The sequence below is a fragment of the Gracilinanus agilis genome, chromosome 5, assembly GCF_016433145.1.
Source record: "Gracilinanus agilis isolate LMUSP501 chromosome 5, AgileGrace, whole genome shotgun sequence".
NCBI classification, from domain to species: domain Eukaryota; kingdom Metazoa; phylum Chordata; class Mammalia; order Didelphimorphia; family Didelphidae; genus Gracilinanus; species Gracilinanus agilis.
Genome location: NC_058134.1, coordinates 291,646,226 through 291,666,299, shown reverse-complemented (window position 1 = coordinate 291,666,299; position 20,074 = coordinate 291,646,226). Strand labels below are relative to the sequence as shown.

Genomic DNA, 20,074 nt, shown 5'->3' with positions numbered 1-20,074 from the left:
CATTAGTCCAACACTTAGACTGAAATCTTTGCTGCAAAAGAACAGTTCTTTTCATAATAGGGTACATGCCAGGATGATCTGTTAGATCCAGTGTGGCTGATTCATAGCCATTCATGTTGCTGTTCAGTCATTTCATTTGGGCCTCGGTCCAATGTGTTGTGACCTCAAATTAGGGTTTTACTTGCAGAGATACTGGAATAGTTTTGCCATTTCCTTCTCCAGCTCATTTTATAGATGAGAAAAACTGAGGCTCTACCAAGGTCCCAGGAAAGACCAGGATCAGAGTGAGAGAGATAACTTCCAGAGCCCAGGACAACAGAACCGTAGTATTCTCCAGCTTGGTCTCCCATTGCCACCAATGTGTAAGAATTTAAATTTAGGTTTTATGCTATATATGAGAATTCTAAAGTAATATTGTGGTTGCTGATTTTAAAATATTACAGCTTAAGTCAAAATGACTTTTAGCAGCTTTATTTATAAAGAGGTGGGAAGAGTGAAAGTGGAAAAATGTAGATAAAGAGACAGAAAGTACTGTCTAGTTACAAATACCCTAAGTTTAATCCTAATGTCTCCAGACAACAAATGCGAATCCAAAAGCAAAACTCCGGAATCCAAAGTCCTAATTAAGAAGCTGAAATCCAAAGAACCAGGAGATACTGAAGAATCCACCAAGAACCTTCAGTGCACACAAGCTCTCACCAAGAATTCATGCTGAAGGGAGTGTCCCACTGAAGTGCCAATGAGCAGAAAGGTACTCCTCACAGAAGAACCAAGGAAGGAATCACTCCACTCACCACCACAAGCTGCCACAGGATCCAGGGAAAAAGTCTTCTCCTCCAGTCCAGCTCACCAACACAGAGAGAATGACTGAATCCTTGAGCTGACCTTTTTAAAGCAGTTTTCTCAACGTCACTTCCTGTCACTCCCCCACTTTACGGGAATCAGTTGCAGTCTTTCAGTTTGCTTAGCACTGGAGGAGAGGGGGACCATGGGGAATTGGCCTCTGGAGTTGTCACCCACTCTAGCAAGTGTTATAAACAAAAAGGGGCCTAGGGAGATACAGATATATAGTGATGTGAAAGTATCTATGTATTCTCCCTAGTTGCAGATGTTGGAGGAACACCAACCCAGATCACCCTTGATAGTTGTTATAATTTTCCCTTTTCTCTAACAGTTGCCCAGGGAGGACCCTGAAAGGATGGCTAACCCTTTCAGGTCCAACCTGGGGTTGGATAAATTATTATAGGGCTTTTGATTTGCTTTGGATCACATTTGACATCTGACTGCTTTGACTCCCTCCCCAAGGGTCATGATATAAAGACCATCAGGAAGGTACTTGTTAAACTCTCTTCATCTATAATCAGGGAAAGGATAAACAGGACAAGGAATGGGGATTGGAAACCCTGTCAATCTAATATCTATAACTAGTTGACAATCAGGACTGGAGGCTATTGATCTAATAGAAACTGGAGCTTTATTCTTCACTACACCTCTGGCCCAGCCGAGCCAGAGAATAGGGACTGCTATTGATGCAGATGGGTTGGTGATGCACTAGCTCTCACAGTCTTCAGGAAATATTCAGATTCTTCCTACCCTCTTCTTCATAGACCTTTCTGCCTCCCTTCACCACCCAGAGACCTAGAGACCTAAAGAGCTAGAAAGACCAAGAGACCTAAAGACATAAAGAGCCCAAAGACCCAAGACTCCTTCCAAGTGTCTGTCAGGGTTATTTATACTGCCAGGCCAACCGAAGCTTGCCCCTGGCTTATAGCACCTGGAAACATTCCATGTCTTCCAACTACCTTCCCTGTCATTCAAGGTGGCATCCATCATTTCCCAGGATATGAATATAACACAACTGACTTGTGAACTCTCAAACTTAGTGACTGGTAAGGTACTAAGTAGGGCTACTTAAGTTTTTGATTGATTAACTTAAAAGCTGCTGATTGATAGACAAAGAGAGTTTGATTCACTCTTCACAAATGGCTGCAGCACTGACTATTCTATTTTGTTCTTCTGTTGTAATTATCCTATTTTGGCTCATTAGGCTCCAGTTGGTTGAGTATCCTACTTTCCATTCTTTAGATCCAGTCTAAATTTTCAAGGCATTTATGTGCACCACCATTTAAAAATTTTTTTACCGCTTACATGTAATAACAAATTTCCACACAAGTTTTCCCAAGTTAGATGATCAAACTTATCTCTCTCCATTCCTTTCCCTTCTTCTTCCCAGTGCTGGCAGACAAATCAGTCTAGATTATACATGTATTCTCATGCAAAACATTTCCATATTCATTTTTGTGAGTAAAAATACAAACCCAAACTCCAAATAAATAAGTGAAAAATCGTAGGCTTTGATCCTTATTCTGACTCCAACAGTTCTTTCTTTGAAGGTGGATAGCATTCTTTGTCAGAAGTCCCTCTAGAGAAAGAACTGTGGGAGCAGAAATGCAGAATCCTTCATTTATTTATTTATTTGTTTGTTTGTTTGTTTGTTTGTTTATTTATTTGGCACTTGTTAAAATGGGTAGATGATTTTGGGTTTTGGTTTTAAAAGATTACTCTTCTACAAAAATGAATAATATGGAAATAGGTTTTGAGTGATAATACTTGTGTAACCCAGTAGAATTGCTCATCAGCTCCCAGAGAGGGGAGAGAGAACATGAATCATGTAACCATGGAAAAATATTTTAAAAATAAAATTATATATTTAAAAAAAAAAAAAAGAATTGTCCTGGATCAGTCTATTGCTGATAGTGGCCAAGTCTATCATAGTTGATCATTGTGCAGTATGGTTGTTATTGTGTACAAGGTTTTCCTGGTTCTGCTTATTTCATTCTTGTAATATCATTTCTGCTATGCAAAATGGAGAGCAGAATGACTGACATTTGGCAGTTTGGAACTTGGAATCAACCAATCCTGGCATGAGCCAGCAAGGGCAAAAGTCAATTGCTGGCAGACTATAAATAGCAAGATTTTGGACCAAAAGGACTCTCCAATTTGGAGAAGGGATTTTGTTGGGAGGTTTGGTTGGGATTTGGGTAGGCCAAGCCAATTTAGGTGATACCTGCATCCAGCTCTGATCACTACCATACTCTCAACTTCTGTGTGACTTCATACTATATATCCTAATTAATTAATCATCAAAGAAGAAGCAATATAAAGACCATCAAACAACCTGTAAGTTAAGCCGCAGTCACATCTTTTGGAGCCAGGATAAGTAGTCAAGGAGCTGTGTGATCTAACCCACAGTCTCTTTACTTGACACTGTTATATTGGGACACTGTTATATTGAAGCTGGGTGTATTAGTTTATTCACAAATACTCCTGTGGGGTCCTTAGTGTTCACTACCACAACTTAGTGCTTCACCTAGGGATTCCCACACTCACTCAGCTTCAGCTCCTTATACCATCAGAGGACTGTGTGCCATTTATTATCATACAAGAGTTTTATAACACTCTGCATCAGTTCATGAAGGTCTTTCCAGCTCCTTCTGAAATCATCTTGTTCATCATTCCTTACAGCACAATAGTATTCTGTCACCATCATATTCTATAATTTGTTCAGTCATTCCCCAATTGATGGACATCTCTCTAATTTCCAATTCTTTGCCACCACAAGTAGAGCAGCTATGAATATTTTTGTAATAGTAGGTCTCCTCCCCCACCTCTTTTTTTAAATTTCTCAAGGATATTGACTAGTGGGTATACATTGTTTTATAGTTCTTTGGGCATAAGTCCAAATTGTCCTCCAGAATGATTGAATCAGTTCACAACTCCCACCAGCAATATATCAATATCCTAATTTTTCTACATCCTATCTTAACATTTATCATTTTCCTTTGGCCAATCTATTAGGTGTGAGGTGGTGCCTCGTAATTGTTTTAATTTGCATTTCTCTAAGAGGAATTTATAATATTTTCATATGATTATTGATAGCTTTGATCTCTTTATTTGAAAATTGCCTATTCATATTGTTTTAGGAAAATTTAGTTTCATTTTTGTCTAAATCATATACCCATTTTGACTTTCTCGTGGTATAGGTGTGAGAGATTGCCTCATTTTTGCCATACGGTTTTCTATTTTCCCAGAAGTTTTTGTCAAATAGTGAGTTCCTATACCAAAAGCTGGGATCTTTGGATTTATCAAACTCTAGATTGTTGAGATCATTTACCCCTAATCTATTCCATTCATCCTCCCTTCTATTTCTTAGCCAGTACTAGATTGTTTTGATGATTACTGCTTTATAATACAGTTTAAGATCTGGCTATGATCCTTCACTTTTTTTTCATTGGTTCCCTTGATATTCTTGACCTTTTATTCTTCCAGATAAATTTTGTTATTTTTTCTAGTCCTATAAAATAGTTTTTTGGTACTTTGATTGATATGGCACTGAATAAATAAATTAATTTAGGTAGGATGGTCACTTTTATTATAGTAACTTAGCCTACCTGTCAGCAATTAATGTTTTCCCAGTTGTTTAGATCTAACTTTATTTGTATGAAAAGTGTTTTGTAATTATGTTCAATTAATTTTTGAGTTTGTCTTGGTTAAATAGATTCCCAAGTATTTTATATTGTTTAGAGCAGTGATGGGCAAACTTTTTAAAGAGGGGGCCAAAGGAAAGGAAATGCTCATCTGTCAGTCTGTTTCTAAGGCAACTCTTTCAAAGTTTCATTGTATTCGTCAGATTAGGAATAATGTCCCATGGGACCCACCAGATAGAACATTTCAGGGGACTGCATCTGGCCTGTAGTTAATAGTTTGTCCATTACTAGTCTAGAGTGATTTTTTTTTTTTTAATTTTAAACCCTTAACTTCTGTGTATTGACTTATAGGTGGAAGAGTGGTAAGGGTAGGCAATGGGGGTGAAGTGACTTGCCCAGGGTCACACAGCTGGGAAGTGTCTGAGGCCGGATTTGAACCTAGGACCTCCCGTCTCTAGGCATGGCTCTCAATCCACTGAGCTACCCAGCTGCCCCCTCTAGAGTGATTTTAAATGGAATTTCTCTTTCTAACTCTTGCTGCTGGGCTTTATTGGAAATATATAGAAATACTGATGAATTATATGGTTTTATTTTGTATCTTGCCACTTTGCTAAAATTATTAGTTATTTCAACTAGATTTTTAGTTCTCTAGGATCCTCTAAGTATACCATCACATCTACAAAGAGTGATAATTTAGTATCCTCATTGCCTATTTTAACTTCTTCAATTTTCTTTTTCTTCTCTGATTGTTAAAGTTAGCATTTCTAGTACAATATTAAATAATAGTGGGGATAATAGGCATCCTTGCTTCATTCCTGATCTTATTGCAGATCCCCATTGCAGATGATACTTCCTGATGGTTTTAGATAGATACTCATTATTTGAAGCAAAGGCTCTTTTATTTCTGTGCTTTCTAGGAATGGGTGTTTCATTTTGTCAAAGGCTTTTTCTGCATCTATTGAGATAGTCATGTGATTTCTTCAGTTTGATTATTGATATGATCAATTATGCAGATAGTTTTCCTAATATTAAACTAGCCTTGCATTCCTGGTATAAATCCTACCTGGTTATAGTGAATAATCCTTGTGAATATATAGCTGTAGTCTCTTTGTTATTTATTTTATTTAAGATTTTTGCATCAATATTTATTAAAGTAATTGGTCTATAATATTCTTTCTCTGTTTTTGGTCTTCCTGGCTTAGATATCAGCACCATATTTGTGTCATAAAGAGAAGTTTGGTAGGACTCCTCTAGCTATTTTCCTAATAGTTTTATGTAGTATTGGGATTAATTATTCTTTAAATGTTTGATAGAATTCAATCTTGAATCCATCTGGCCCTGGGGATTTTTTCTTTAGGGGGTTTATTTATGGCTTGTTCAATTTCTTTTTCTGAGATGGGATTATTGAAGTATTCTATTTCCTCTTTTGCTAAAGTAGGCAATTTATATTTTTGTAAATATTCATTCATTTTGCCTAGATTGTCAAATTTGTTGGACAAAGTAGTTCCTACTGATTTCTTTAATTTTCTCTTCATTGGAGGTGAATTCATTGTTTTCATTTTTGATACTAGTAATTTGATTCTCTTCTTTTTTTAATCAAATTAACCAATGCTCTATTTATTTTGTTGTTCCCCCCCCCCATAGAACTAACTTCTAGTCTTATTTATTGGTTCAATAGTTCTTTTACTTTTAATTTTTATTAAATTTCTCCTTTGATTTTTAGAATTTCCCATTTAGTCTGTAATTATGGATTTTTAATTTGTTCTTTTTCTAGTTTTTTCTTAGTAGCATGCCCAATTCATTGATCTGTTTTTTCTCTATTATACACCCCACTTCAGGCTACTCTTCTTTTTCTATCCCCAGTTCTTAGCACCATGCCTAATAGGTAGTAGGTGCTTAATAAATGTTGATGGATTGATTGATTATTTGATCCAAAGATTGAATAGATGATCTTGGCCTGCTACTTGATAAGGAAACTGAGGTTCAGAGGAGAAATGTTTTCATCACCAAACCGGAGGCAGAGTTGAAAATTTGACTCCTGGGCTGACCATAAGTGTAATATTCTTTCCACTGTCTCCTGCTAGATAACAATTCAATGATTGCTTTTCTGTCCCACATTTTAAAAAATAATCTTCATCTTTGTTCCTTCACGGGCCTTATTGATTTCAAATCTGTGTTTAAAGATATATTTGAAAAAGAAGAAAAACAGAACTCTTGTAACAAACACGTATAATCAAGCAAAACGTTTTCCACATTGACCATGTTCAAAATTATGTCACATTTGTTATACTGAATCTCTGGGAGCCAGGAACACGTTCTGCATGAAGATAACTAGCATTTCTTCTTGTCTTCTCCTTTTTTTCTAGGGTATCTTCACTTAGTTACTTGAAATTTGGACAGTGGGTTTGTTTCCTACCTTGAACAGGCATGCCATACCAATTTAAGTAACATCAATGACACTGTTACCTTTGAAATCTCTGGATTCAAAACTTTAAAGTAGTTTTTATACTATCTCCTTCACTTTACTTTGCCCCTCAAATCGAGTTCAAGAAGAATTCTAATTCCTCATACTATCTTTATATTTTTCCCTTATTTAATAACCTCCCACGAAGAAGCAAGTGAATGAAAGAACTGGCCTGAGTCAAGATGACCTGGGGCAAGTTACTTACTATCAGGATCCTAGGCAACTGTAGAAGATTCTGAGATGCAGAATGGATGCTGATTTGGTAAAGGGAGTTTCCTCTTAGGGAAATTGTCAATGCCAATGAAATCACAGGTCTGATCTCAAAAATAACCTTTCCTTGGTCAATCTAATCCATGTAATCTTGTGATCCTGTCTGTGTTTTTATACTTGTCATTTGATCCACTTAGACATTCCCATACTTAAGTGTTTCTCTGTGTTCCTCATTCCTAAAAATACTAAGTTCAGTGTAAATATGACTAGATGAAAAAGAATTATCAGCATTATGAATAGAAGTTATTTTCCAAATAATTAGTACAGTCAAGAGGCTTTTGTGACTGTCATCTGGAATAAGGGTATCCCTCCCAGAAGAGTTCCTCTATTTAACCCGTGCTTTCTACAACAGAGTGCCCCTACTGGAGTTATGACTGATTAAGTCATAAGGTTAAGACCTTATCCGAGTACCCAGTATATATTTAAGAAAAGGTAAGTGGGCCAGCCACAGATATTGGGAAAAAGAAACCCCTTAATGAGTTCAGGTGCTGAGAATAACATATAAAACCATGGAAATAGCTTTATTGCAAGTAATTGGGAGGGAGAGGAGAGAGGACAAGGGTATATACCCAACATACACTATCATGTAAGAGCAGGTCTGTGTTGGGGAACATAGGAGAAGATACTCCAGCAGGAAGGTGTGCTCCAAAGTGCCCTTTTGAGAGTGAGGTTCTTATGTTCTGGTTTTGGATGGCTTCCTTGGAGCTGGCCAAACTGTCTATCCAGGTTCAGGATGAAATATTCTTTTGGAGGGTTGTTATCTGGGAAAAAAAATAAGCTGGAGGTGGACAAAATGTCATTTGGGGGACACAGCTTGTCAACCTTTAAACATTTTTTATTTTTCCATGAGTGTATATATATATGAGTATATGGCCCCCTTAAAGAGAAACTATCATGATGGCCTTAAGACCACTAGGCCTAATTTTATAAAATTCATCTCTAAAAATACTCAGTTCCATGACTATGTCTTTAGGTGACATAGAATTACCAGTGTTACAAATAGAAGTTGTTTTCTTGGGCATACAAAATTGTGATAGATCATAAAAATTACCTTTTACAAAGAATTAGCACTGTAATTTGCAGAATCGTTCTGTTTGAATGGACCTAAAATGTGGATTCCTTCAATACAAAGTCATAAGATATACCCCTAAAGTTCATCATTGGTAGGCAGAGTGTTTGCAGGTATCCAGAGGAAAAGAAGGGGAAAAAATGTAATATCCCAGAAAAAGAATGGGAAGGGGGGCTAATTTACCATGTTCTTCACTCCCTTCTGTATAGTTTAAGATCTACTTGAAGAGATGACAGTTTTCACTTGAATTTGAATATTTCTAAAAGTAGAAACTATTGTTCACAACCAGAGGAAGGAATAGTGCAACCCTTATTACTAGAGCAGAGATTCTTAAATTTTTTTCATTCTTGGACCCCTTTGACAGTCTTGTGAAGTCTGTGGACCCCTTCTCAGAATAATATTTTAAAATGCTTAAAATAAGATACATAGAATTACAAATGAAACCAATACTATTAAAAATACAAGTATCAAATCTGTTTTATAAAATTTTAAGTTCACATACTCCAGGTTAAGAACCCATAGCATATAGTACTTATATATTTTGTAGCTTACTGCTGTATTGAAGTATTGTCCTTCGTATATCTTCTTATGTTTATGTTTCATATTTCTTTCTCTTTCTTTTTTGCTGTTGACCTGAAATAAGAGGACTACCAAGTAACAACCATAAAGAGTCTAACTGAGGAAAGGGAATTGCAGTTTGGGGGTCATCCTGCAGCCCTGGAGTGCAAGAATGGCTCTAGAAGGGTAGAAAAAAGCAGGGAATAAATACACAAGTGAGAGGAGTGATTGATATCAGATCAAAGGCCTACTATAGGTGAAATGAATTTCCAGAGACATGACAAGACCTGCTCCCACCAGGAGGTTGGCGAGATTAAGCTAGCCTCTTCTGATAACTACATTTGACATTGTGATAGTTAGCACATGTCAGATAACAGAGAGGAAATGGCATTGCTTGGCATAACCTTTTAATTGTTCTTTCTGCCTCCATTGTCTCTCTTTCCAAACCAAATGATGCCATTCCCTTGCCCAGTACACTCCATTGGCTCCCTCTCTCCTCTAGGATAAAATATAAACTCTGTTTCTAAACAAACTGCACAGTCTGTCTCCATCCTACTTATCTCTTGTTTCAGTTATGTCTCTTTGTGATACCATTTGGAGTTTTCTTGGCAGATACTGAAGTGGTTTGCTTCTCCCTCTCCAGCTCATTTTACAGGTTAGGAAACTGAGACAGAGTTAAGTGACTTGCCCAGGATCACCCAGCTAGTGGCTGAGGCCAGATTTGAACTAAAAAAGATGAGTCTTCCTTAACCCAGACCTAGCACAATAGTGCCACCTAGCTGACTACTTTCCCCTAGTTTATTTCATATTATTGCTCTCCTTCATAACTATAGTCCTGTCAAACTGATCTCTTTGCTTCTATCTGGCCATAATATTCCATCTCCCAACTCTGTACAGGCTTTCTCTGCTCCTCTTCCCCCCCCCACATGCCTAAAATATACTCCTTCCCCAATGCTGTCTGCCCTAGAAATCTTCTCCTGAACATTTCCCCTCTAGGCACTTCATCTCATCTAGAAATTTCTGTGTATATATTTTTTTAATGAAATCTTCTGTCCACATGCTACTTTCCCCTTGTAGAATGTAAGATGGGATGGTATAATTTTTTTCTTTGTATCTCCACTCTTGTACAGTGCCTGACACCTGGGAAGTATCTTGTTGAATTCAGTGTTCAATAAATGAATATTCACATTCTGTGGTGAATAGTTGAAGAATTCTTGGCTTATGTCATGCGAATCACTTTTCCCATCATATGGCTTAATTTGTGATTTTATGTTTGATAATCTTGTAAAGTCTTGAGTACATATCTTTAGTTGTTGTCCTTCTCTGCCCCTACCATATTCCATCCCTCAGTCTTTGCTTCACTTTCACTTGTCGCCTCCTCACCAGTCTTGTTATTCTTTCCTGTACCCTCATTATCTGCCCACCTCCATCCTAATCAGTTTTATTTTTAAAAGGCAAAGTGAAAAGCATAAGTGAGGGGGGGAGGTGAAAATTTCTAAATACCTTCACATTAAGGAAATCTTTTTTAAAAAACCAGCAGGCCCTGTGGTTTTGATCTGTCTTTATGTACTCATCATTGACCCCTTCGGCTAAAAAACTTTTGTTTTTGGTTTTGGACTAGGCCTGTGATGTCACCAGTGTAGGAAGCTAGCAGTGAGGAACTTCCTGTATCAATGCAGAGCAGGACCTTCTCTAACTCTGAGAGTTGCCTCTGGTAGTTGTTGAAGGTCACAGAGCCACAAAGTTTAGGGATGGGACTTGAATCCAGGTCTCCTTGACCTTGAGGCCAGCTTTATCCATTTTGCTTTGCAACCTCTCAAGGCTGTGAATTCTGGTTGTAATTAGAGTTTTCTTTTAGTGTCTTAGAAACTACTAATTAGTAAAAGAATCAGTGCTAATAATTATGTAGTTGTATTCATTAACGTGCTGTGGTGGAAAGTTTATGCTGAAGTCATAAATAGCAGTGAGTTTCCAAACTTCAGCCAGTGTTTGAATGAGTTGAGTAGAAGCCAAAACACTTTTTCCCTCTTCGTGTGTATAAGAAAAGCTGTTTGTGTGTGTAACTGATTTCCTTCCTGAACGCAAAATGTGATTGTAAAAATAGCTTCTTTCTTGTTTTTGTTCTCTATTTTTAAATCAGCCAGAGTATGCTTTTTAAGTGTTTTCTTCAGTAGATACCTTATCTGAAAGAAGTCTTTTGCAAAACACAAAATTTTTCAGCAAGTACTGCAAATTGTCAATTAAATCTTCAGACTTAGACTTTTAGGGTTTGTTTTTTTTTTCAATGAGTTTGGCTATGGGTCTTTGTGATCCTTGGGCAATAAACAATAGTCAGTGTAAAGTGAGATGGAAGGTAGAATCCCTGGTTCTGCTATTTATTAAGTTTTATGATGTTGAGTAATAACTTTTCTGAGACTCATTTTCCTTACCAATAAAATGGGGATAATGATATTCACACAAATTATGGGACTGTGAGGAAAGTGCTTTGTACAGCCTAAGATTTGCTACCTCTGTGAGCTTAGAAGCTTTCAAAATAGGAAAACTCAAGTAAAATTTCTTGAATAAGTACACGAACTTTGCTGCTTCTGTTTGATATTTCCAGGACCCTGTGGACAATTTTATTTTTTGATTCATGGGTATATGTGGGGAAAAAAATAGATAAACCATTAGTTAATTTGATTAAAAAAAAAAAGAAAGAAAACCAAATTACCAGTATTAAAAATGAAAAAGGTAGATTCACCAAGCAATTATTAGCAGCTATTTTGCCCAATCATATGCCAATAAATATAACAATCTAAGCTAAGTGGATGATTATTTACAATAAACTATCCAGATTAACGAAAGAGCATATAGAATACTTAGATAACCTAACCCCATTTTAGAAAAAGAAATTGAACAAGCTATCATTGAGCTTCTCATTTCTATGACTGTATTTTAGACATTTTTTTGGGGTTATAAGATGTGACAGTTATTGTGTATAAAATACAATTCCTAACCCCATTGTTTGTAATCTAGTCAGACTAACAAGATATATATACTTGGAAAGATGCCAACATAAGATGGTAAATGTTGCCAAATGAGAGGGATAGTTAAATCCTGTAGTAAATCAGAGAAAGGAAGACATCAATTCCAGTTGAAGTGGTCAAGATAGGTTTTACAGAAGAGAAATTAATCTAAGCTATATTTTGAAGAATATACATAAATCTAAAGAAGCCTGCCCTCCATCATGATTTTGTTTATTTTTAGTAAACCAAAGTTAATTTGAATTTTTGTTTTCAGTTTAATCAAAGTTCCTAATGATTTTCAAATGTACTCACCATTGTCCTAAGATTTCCATTCTCTGTAATGATCCTCTAATGGCTAAATCCAGAAGCCCTTGTCTCTTCATTCTTTATTTACTTCTCAGCATTTGGTGCTGATCACTTCCTTGATACTTCCTTCTCCCTGAGTTTAATTTTTGTGACTTAACCAAATCTTCATGTTTTTTTGGCTGGCTTTTTATCTTTCTCTGATCTCAAAAATTAGGTATTCCCTAAGATTTTGGCATCGGCCCTCTCTTCCTCTTTTTTTTTTTTTCCTATATTGCATCCCTCCATGATCTAAATCTCTGCTCTCACTCCAAACTTTTTCTCACAGCTCTACTGTCTTAAAAACTTCTTGTTGGATATCTCCAAATGAATGCTCACTGCACATCAAATTCAGCCTATCCAGTTCTCCTCCCCACCCCACCACCAAAAAAAAGAAACAAATCAAAACATAACACCCTACTGCTTCCTGAATTCCCTTTGCCTATTGCAGCACCATCTTCCCAACTTATTCCATAACCTTGAAGTTATCTTTTCCTCTTCCTCCTCCAATCACTTGCCAAAGCTGTATTCTGCCTTTCATATATTAATAGCCTTTCTACTTCCTATGCATATGTCAAGCCCTTATTACCTTCTTATGCATAGTTCATCTTCCAACTCTCCTTTTCTCTAATTCATCTTTCTGCTGCCCAGATAATATTCCTCTCTTCAAGAACTTTCAGTATCTCCACTGCCTGCTAAATAAATTCTAAAAGTCCAGACCCTTGTATTTAAGACCTGCTGTATTGTGGTGATGATCTATTTTTCCACTCGTATTCTACTCTGCTTCAAATGTCCTTTTTGGAAAGTTGAATAGTGTAGCTTCACTACTTTTCAGTCCATATTCTCATTCTACTTTCTGCTGTATCTGGAACTTTTTCCACACTGTCTACCATGTCTGAATCAACTTCTCACCTCTTTTTCTGTCTGATGTAGTCCCTTCTTTTGTTCAAAGAACAATTCAGGTTCCACCTCTTTTCAACCTTTCCCTTCAGAGGTAAAAATGATCTCTTTCTCCTTAAACTTCTCATACATACATAGATTATCTCCTTTGCAGTTGTCATGTTTTCTTTTGTATCATTTATTTCTGTACATGTAATTTCCCCCTTTGGATTGTAAATGAGAGCAGGTTTGTGTTATATGTTTCTATTTCCAGGGCCTTTCACAAATGAATGAACACAAATTCATTAAGCACCTATGATGTATCAGGCATTGTGCTGGACACTGAGAACAGAAATACAAAAGTAACAGTATTTGCCCGCAAGTATATAACTTAATAGGGTGACAAAACACATCTTAAATTTTGGTCCAAGTCCTTGGAAGCCAAGTTTTGGTCCAAGTCCTGAGAACTCTGATTGGAACATAGTGTGGGGGATTTTACAATCTGGACAGTAGCAATGATTTAATTACTGTTCCCAGAACAAGATGTAGTAGGAGGATTTAAGGGGTTGGGGAGTGGAATAGGGAGGGTTTGCACAAATGATGGCAGGATACCCGAATGGAAGGGCCCTGGTTCCCTTGCAGATTTTTGGATAGGATTTAGTGAGCATTTCTTATATGTTTGAATGAAGAAAAAAGTTGCCCTATTCTAAAAATAAGCAGAGGTGGGATAATTTGTAGTTCATATAGGTAATAACTTAAAGAGTTTTTAAACCTTTATTAGCAATAGCATTTTTGCACTTATTTTCTGTGTTTTAAGAGAACCTTAAATTTTTAGACCAATATGAACAAAGTAATGGTGTATGGCAGAGGTAGGAAATATTCCTTATTTCATTTTTTTAATGTTAAAAAACATTACTTTTGGATTTCACAGCTGGCCAAATGATTTTTCTTATGTTTTTTTTTTTTTTTATTTTACCCCCCTTTTCCCTATAAAGTCACATTGTTGGATCATTATTTTTTTGGTTTGTTTTTGTTTATGTATGAAAAGGCTTCATACTTTTTTCCTCTTAGGGATTGATTCTACAGTTCAGAAAGAACACAAAAACCAGACAGCTCCATCTGCAGTGCCATCCTCAACCCCTTCCAAGTATCACCGAGGTCGATCTGGGGGAGCCAGAGATGAAAGATATCGATCAGGTAAAGAATGAAGATTATTGGTTGCATGCCCTTGCTTCTTATTTTTAGTGATTTAGTCCCAAAAAAATCCCAGCTGATGTGTTAATTGTGCTTTTTGGGGGTCTAGACCAGTGATTTCATCTATGCAAGGAACTTCCATTTTGGAAACTCAGTACTGCAGAAGAGCAACTCTTCTGCAACTTGAAGCCTTGGTAACCAAACTGACGCCAGTGATTTGACCCCAGAAGAATCAGAGAATAGGAAGGTAGATCGAATCCCACCATAACAAAATAGCCAATCATAGAGTTTGTCTACAACTTTCCCTCTAATGATGTAAGCTCCCAGCCTTCCCTATTCTGAACCAAGCATTGGATTTTGAGGACTGAATAGGTATAAATGGGGAAAATGTAATAAGGGAATAAAACACGTGGATTGGGGATTGTGGGTCCCTAAGTCAGTAGGTGAGAAAGGAGGGTACAATAGTGGAGGTAATAGATTGAGGTGGCAGGAGAGATGTAATGGAATGGCTGAGTTTAGGGAAATATAAGATGATGAAGTATAATGAGCGGCAAGGGGAGAAGATGAGGTAGTTGGGCAGGCAGCTGCAACAGAGAGACACAGACTGGGTACACAGGCTTGAGACAGAGGACACTGAAGGGAAACAGGCTGAACCCTTCCAGGTAGGAAGGGCACTTCTACAGACAAAGGTTGGGGCCAGTCAGAAATGGTTTGAAACTAACTAGGGGGCTTCTAGTCAGTTTCTCAAGATCACAAAAGAAGAGTCCAGAGGAAGTCTAGAGATCACCACTTCCTCCAAGATGGATGCCTCCAACTCCCCTCAGGACCCAGAGAGAAACTATTCCTTTCTCTCCTTATCCCTCTTTTATCATTCAACCAATGATTTAGCAAAAGGTTTGATTAAATGACAACAGGGTTTATTAAGTGTCAGGGTTGATTGTAAAGGACAGAGGGATACAAGGTTTCTCTAACAACTCCCTAGGGAGAAGCTCCAGGTGGAGGAGGGACACAGGAATGGGGCCAACTGAGCAAGAGCCTGCTCCCACTTAGCCGGGGAGGCTTTGTTGCCTTTAAGGTTAGGGAAGTTATACATAATGAATCAGGAGATAATTTGTATCAAGGGTAAGCCCTATTTGTCTGTGGGGAAAACCTAAGTCTTCAAAGTTTGATTGCTACCACCCAAATCCACCCTTCTCCCAAACCTACAGGAAATTAGGAAAGGAAATGGGGATTGAAATAGGGAAGGTCAGGGTGATCCAGAGGAATTGGCTAAGCTACAAAATCTCAAGAGAAAAGGCACAGAATCAAGGCTAGGTTTCAGCCCAAAGACCGAGCTCAGTTGACCCCTCTGCTCTGACCAAGCCTCTGGGATCAACTGCTGCTAGTCAGGGTTCTAAACCCTCTCAACTGCCAGAAATTCTGCAGTTAGCCTTTTGCAGGGTTGATTGCACCTCTCTACTACAATAGGTATAAATGGGGAAAATCCCTATCTTCAAATTACCCTTTAGAGAGTAGCAAGAGCTCCCTACCTTTTTCATTTTAGGTGTGACATATGGCATATGTCTTTGTTGTGGTTTATCATTACATTGTATTTTCTCTCAAGACAATGCTCCTTTAAATTTTCCCTATTACTGGCAAGTGTGTTAGTGGAAATTTGGGGTTCATTGAGCTTTAATATTTAGATATATGATATAAACTTTCTGTGGATGTTTAGGGGACTTGGAAACTACATTTCCCGGGATTCCTCTTATGGAGGAAGTATGAATATGTAGACAGAGGTATAAGACTCCTGATGTGATTGGGAGACGCTCTAATATCCATCTATATCAATATTATTCTTTTTTTTTTTTAAACCCTTGTACTTCGGTGTATTGTCTCATAGGTGGAAGATTGGTAAGGGAGGGCAATGGGGGTCAAGTGACTTGCCCAGGGTCACACAGCTGGGAAGTGGCTGAGGCCGGGTTTGAACCTAGGACCTCCTGTCTCTAGGCCTGACTCTCACTCCACTGAGCTACCCAGCTGCCCCCATATCAATATTATTCTTAACAGTAATGGCAACCACATTGGAGATGTAATTCTCAATTTTTCTGATAACCTACTGTAAGAAGGAAAATTTTAGGTATTTATAGATATATATTAAATATGTGGCTGCCAGGAATCAGCAATTCAGGTTGATTCCGTAATTAAATCAGACCCAAGTCAGCATCTGGTTGAAGAGTTTATTTACAGTCTGGTAGGTAAAAAGTAGGAGTAAAGAGAAAAGGAGAGAGGCTAGTCCAGGCCAAAGGCCTGGACGGAGAGAGAAGAAGGTTATAAAGCTTAATAAATGAAGCTGTAAGCCACAAGGCCCAACAGCCAGATAGGCAGAGTTTAGTATTAATAGGCCCAGCTAGGCCAAGGAAGTCAGCCTAACTTACCCACGTGACAATATAGAGTGTAAGCTGTCTATGGTCTCAGGAGATGCTTCTTCTTCCAGTTCGAGATGGCAACTGCCCCCACAGGAAGTTCGCTAACTTACTTAAAGAGATAGTGTCTTTCATCACTTCCTGTGGTCCACCTCTAATTCAAATGGACAAATGGCAGTTTCTACATTAATTTGGACTGCCCAAAGGGCAGTCCCTTATTCTTGATTTGTTACTTATTGTCACGTGTGGGTAACTGGTCTCCCCTCCCCACTAAGGGAGGTTAGGGTGACATCATTAGCACGCCTGGGTTGAGTAGAATTTTGACTATTAATGGGCTGGAGCTAATTCTATTTACACACTACCAAGCCACCCAACTCTGAGAGCATTTAAAATCCTCTCCAGAGCTATGGACCTGCTCTTGCTGCTTTGGAGTTTTGGGTTTTAGAGTTTTGGGTTTCGCTCTTTCTCTTCTCCCTGTTCTCCCCAGCCACGGGGCTACTTTTCTGGGAAAGGGGAAAATGGCTTTAAATGCTGTGTTTTTGCTGATAGCAGCAGTTTGTTTTTGCCTGCCAATTACCTCGGAAGCTGCTTCAGCCAGTTTGGGCCTTGCCCGCCAGGCCTTCCCTGAGTCCCTAGCTTTTTCCTGCCACCCATTGCCAATCCCAGCTCCTGCTATTCCTCTTATTCCAATGGCGGATACCTGCTGCTGCTTCTGCAGCTGACTCCTAACCGTTCCTGCCAACGCTGACCCCCCCATCCACCATTTTTGTAAGAAACGTTATAGAAGTAAAAGCAACAAACTTTGGTGACTGTTTAGCTTTATGGGATGAGGGAGAATAAAGAGTCAACAATGACATCATTACTATGAATGCTATTTGGGTGATGTGGCATCTTTTACATCACTGCCAAAGCGATGTTTCTAAATCACACGTCTTACCATCTCACTTTCTTACTGTATGTTATCAAAAAAGAAAGTAAATAAGCTGAGTAGGTGGGTGTGAGGAAGGATAAAGGGGAATAGGGGATTATAAGGTGATTGAAGGAGGAAAATGAAGGTATGGGAAGGTATAGGAGATAAGGGAAATGGGGTATGTAGGAGAGGCAGCTCAAACAGGTTTATTCCCAGAAGCTTGAGACAGAGGATGCAAGGAGGAAACCAGGGCCAGTAAGAAACGTTTAGGCTTGACTGGAGGGTTTCTCTTGTTAGCTTCAAAGTCTCTTGAGGGAGGGGTCGAGGGGGCCCCTCCCTGCCAGTCAAACTGATGGCTGGAGGAAGTCTTGAAGGTGGGTACTTCCTGTCAAGATGGATGCCCCAGTTGTCTCAAGAAATAAAGGAAAATGATTCTTTCCTCTTGGCCCTTGTCTAAATTTTCGACACAATGACTCGTCACAGGGTTTGAATAGGTAACAAGGGGATTTATTAATACCAGGGTCAGTCAGAAGGGGGAGGGGTTCAGGATTTTCTAATTGCTGCTAGGGAGAGGGGTGAGGGTGGGGGATGGGTCACAGAGAGGTTTAGACAGAGAGAGAGCCTGGCTCTCCCAGTTAGGAAGATTTGACTGCCTTTTAAATAAAGTCTTTATCAAACCTAGGGATAACTTATTTGAGGATACTCCAATTATCTAAAGAAACTAAAACCCACTATGTTCAATCACCAAGCCCTCCCTTCCAACCAGAACCCAAAGGAAAATTAGGGAAGAGGAGGGATGGAGATGGTAGATCAGGGAGAGGTTCAGAGAAATGAGATAGGTCCAAATTTCCCCAAAACAAAATAAGCACAGGCCAAGGCCGAAGCAATTAGGCCAAAGCCGAAAGGACAAAGCAAAAGCCTCCAGCCACAGCGAAAGCCAGAAGGCAAAATCCCCGTCAGTTGGAACTTCACCTCTATTTATAGCTTTAAGTTCTATCTGACTTTCTGAACATTCTAAGATGTTTACCTGACTTTTTGTGACCTTTAGAAATTACAGAAGCAAAAAGTTTCTGTTAGTCACCTTGCATTACACTGTAATATTTAGATATTTGATATTATATAGATATATATTATTTAAGGTGTGGTCACCAGGAATCAATAATTCAGATTGATTCCATAATTAAAATAGACCCAAATCAGGATGGGTTTTATGGTAGTTTGTTTACAATTAGGAAGGTAGAAGGTAGGGAAATAGTCTGGAAACACCAAGGTAGGCCCAAGGAAGTCAGCCTAACTTACCCACGTGACAATTCAGAGGAGAAGCTGCCTGAGGTCTCAGCAGAGATCCTTCAGCACCAAGTTCAAAGGGGGAACTCCCCCAACAGGAAGTTACCAACATACTTGAAGAGATAGTCTTTCATCACTTCCTGTGAGTCCACCTCTAATTCAAGTGGACAAATGGCAACCTCTACACTGATTTCGACTGCCTAAAGAGCAGTCCCTTGTTCTTGATTTGTTACTTATTGTCACCTGTGGGTAACTCATCTCCCCTCCCCACTAAGGGAGGTGTGGATGACATTGTCCCTGGTGGCTAGAGTTTTAACTATGAATGGGCTTGAGCTAATTCCATTTACACATTACTCAATAAACTCCTGTGGCTGCCCATTGATTCATTGACTCCATGGTCAAATATTATTTTGTCTTTATCTCACTTTCTAAAATCTCAAATGAAAGGTAGAAACTTAAATATGCACACTTATTACTACAGTGTTACATGTATAAAATGTATAAATAATTTACTAAACATATGTTGGGGATATGTATTTAGCGTACATGTCCACAAAAGTTTGGGGACCACTTTCTTAGAGAGTTGCCTGGAGTGCTCATAGATTTAGTTCCTTGACCAAGGGCAGACACAGGTACAACTGGAACTTATGGATTATCTCTGGGAGTCTGAAGATCACTTTTGATTGACAAATAAGTCAGTTGGATGGAATGTTCCCAGGGAGTCTTGCGAGAGGCAGGAGGAGGGGCAGTTGAGAATCCTGAAAGGGTTCTGGGTCTTTGACCTGTGCTGAGGCTGGAGATCAGTGGATCCTAGTCTTGGAGTGAGAGATGCAAACATCTCTCTCTGCAAAACTCTTCCTGTACTTGAGATGCCCTGCCAACCTGTACCTGACCACCACCTTGGTGTCTACTGCCCCTAGATATTAGGAATTACATCTTCAAGATATCTGGGTTTCCCAGGGCCCGGGAGGGATCCAGGAAGTGGGCAGGAGACGAAGAAGAGGGTGGAAAAGGGTGGAAATAACTCAACTGTAAGGCTGAAGATCTATTGAAGAAGAAGTCAAAATATCCCAACAGTTTACCTACTCTGGTTTAGTCCTGGCCAGGCTGAACCAGAGGGAAGCTACATTGATTCTTCATCTGCCAGCAGTTGAGATTTCATTAGCAACCAGTAGAATAGGGTCCCCTATACCACAGTCCTTTA

General features: G+C 38.6%; 1 protein-coding gene across 1 annotated transcript in view; it reads left to right on the top strand.

The window, feature by feature from the left end:
- DIP2B (disco interacting protein 2 homolog B) overlaps positions 1-20,074 on the top strand; it is a 241,974-nt gene that overhangs the window by 104,274 nt on the left and 117,626 nt on the right. Inside the window, exon 3 of the mRNA XM_044679259.1 lies at positions 14,146-14,271. Coding sequence (XP_044535194.1) covers positions 14,146-14,271 — 126 coding nt within the window. The remainder of the gene's footprint in view (positions 1-14,145; positions 14,272-20,074) is intronic.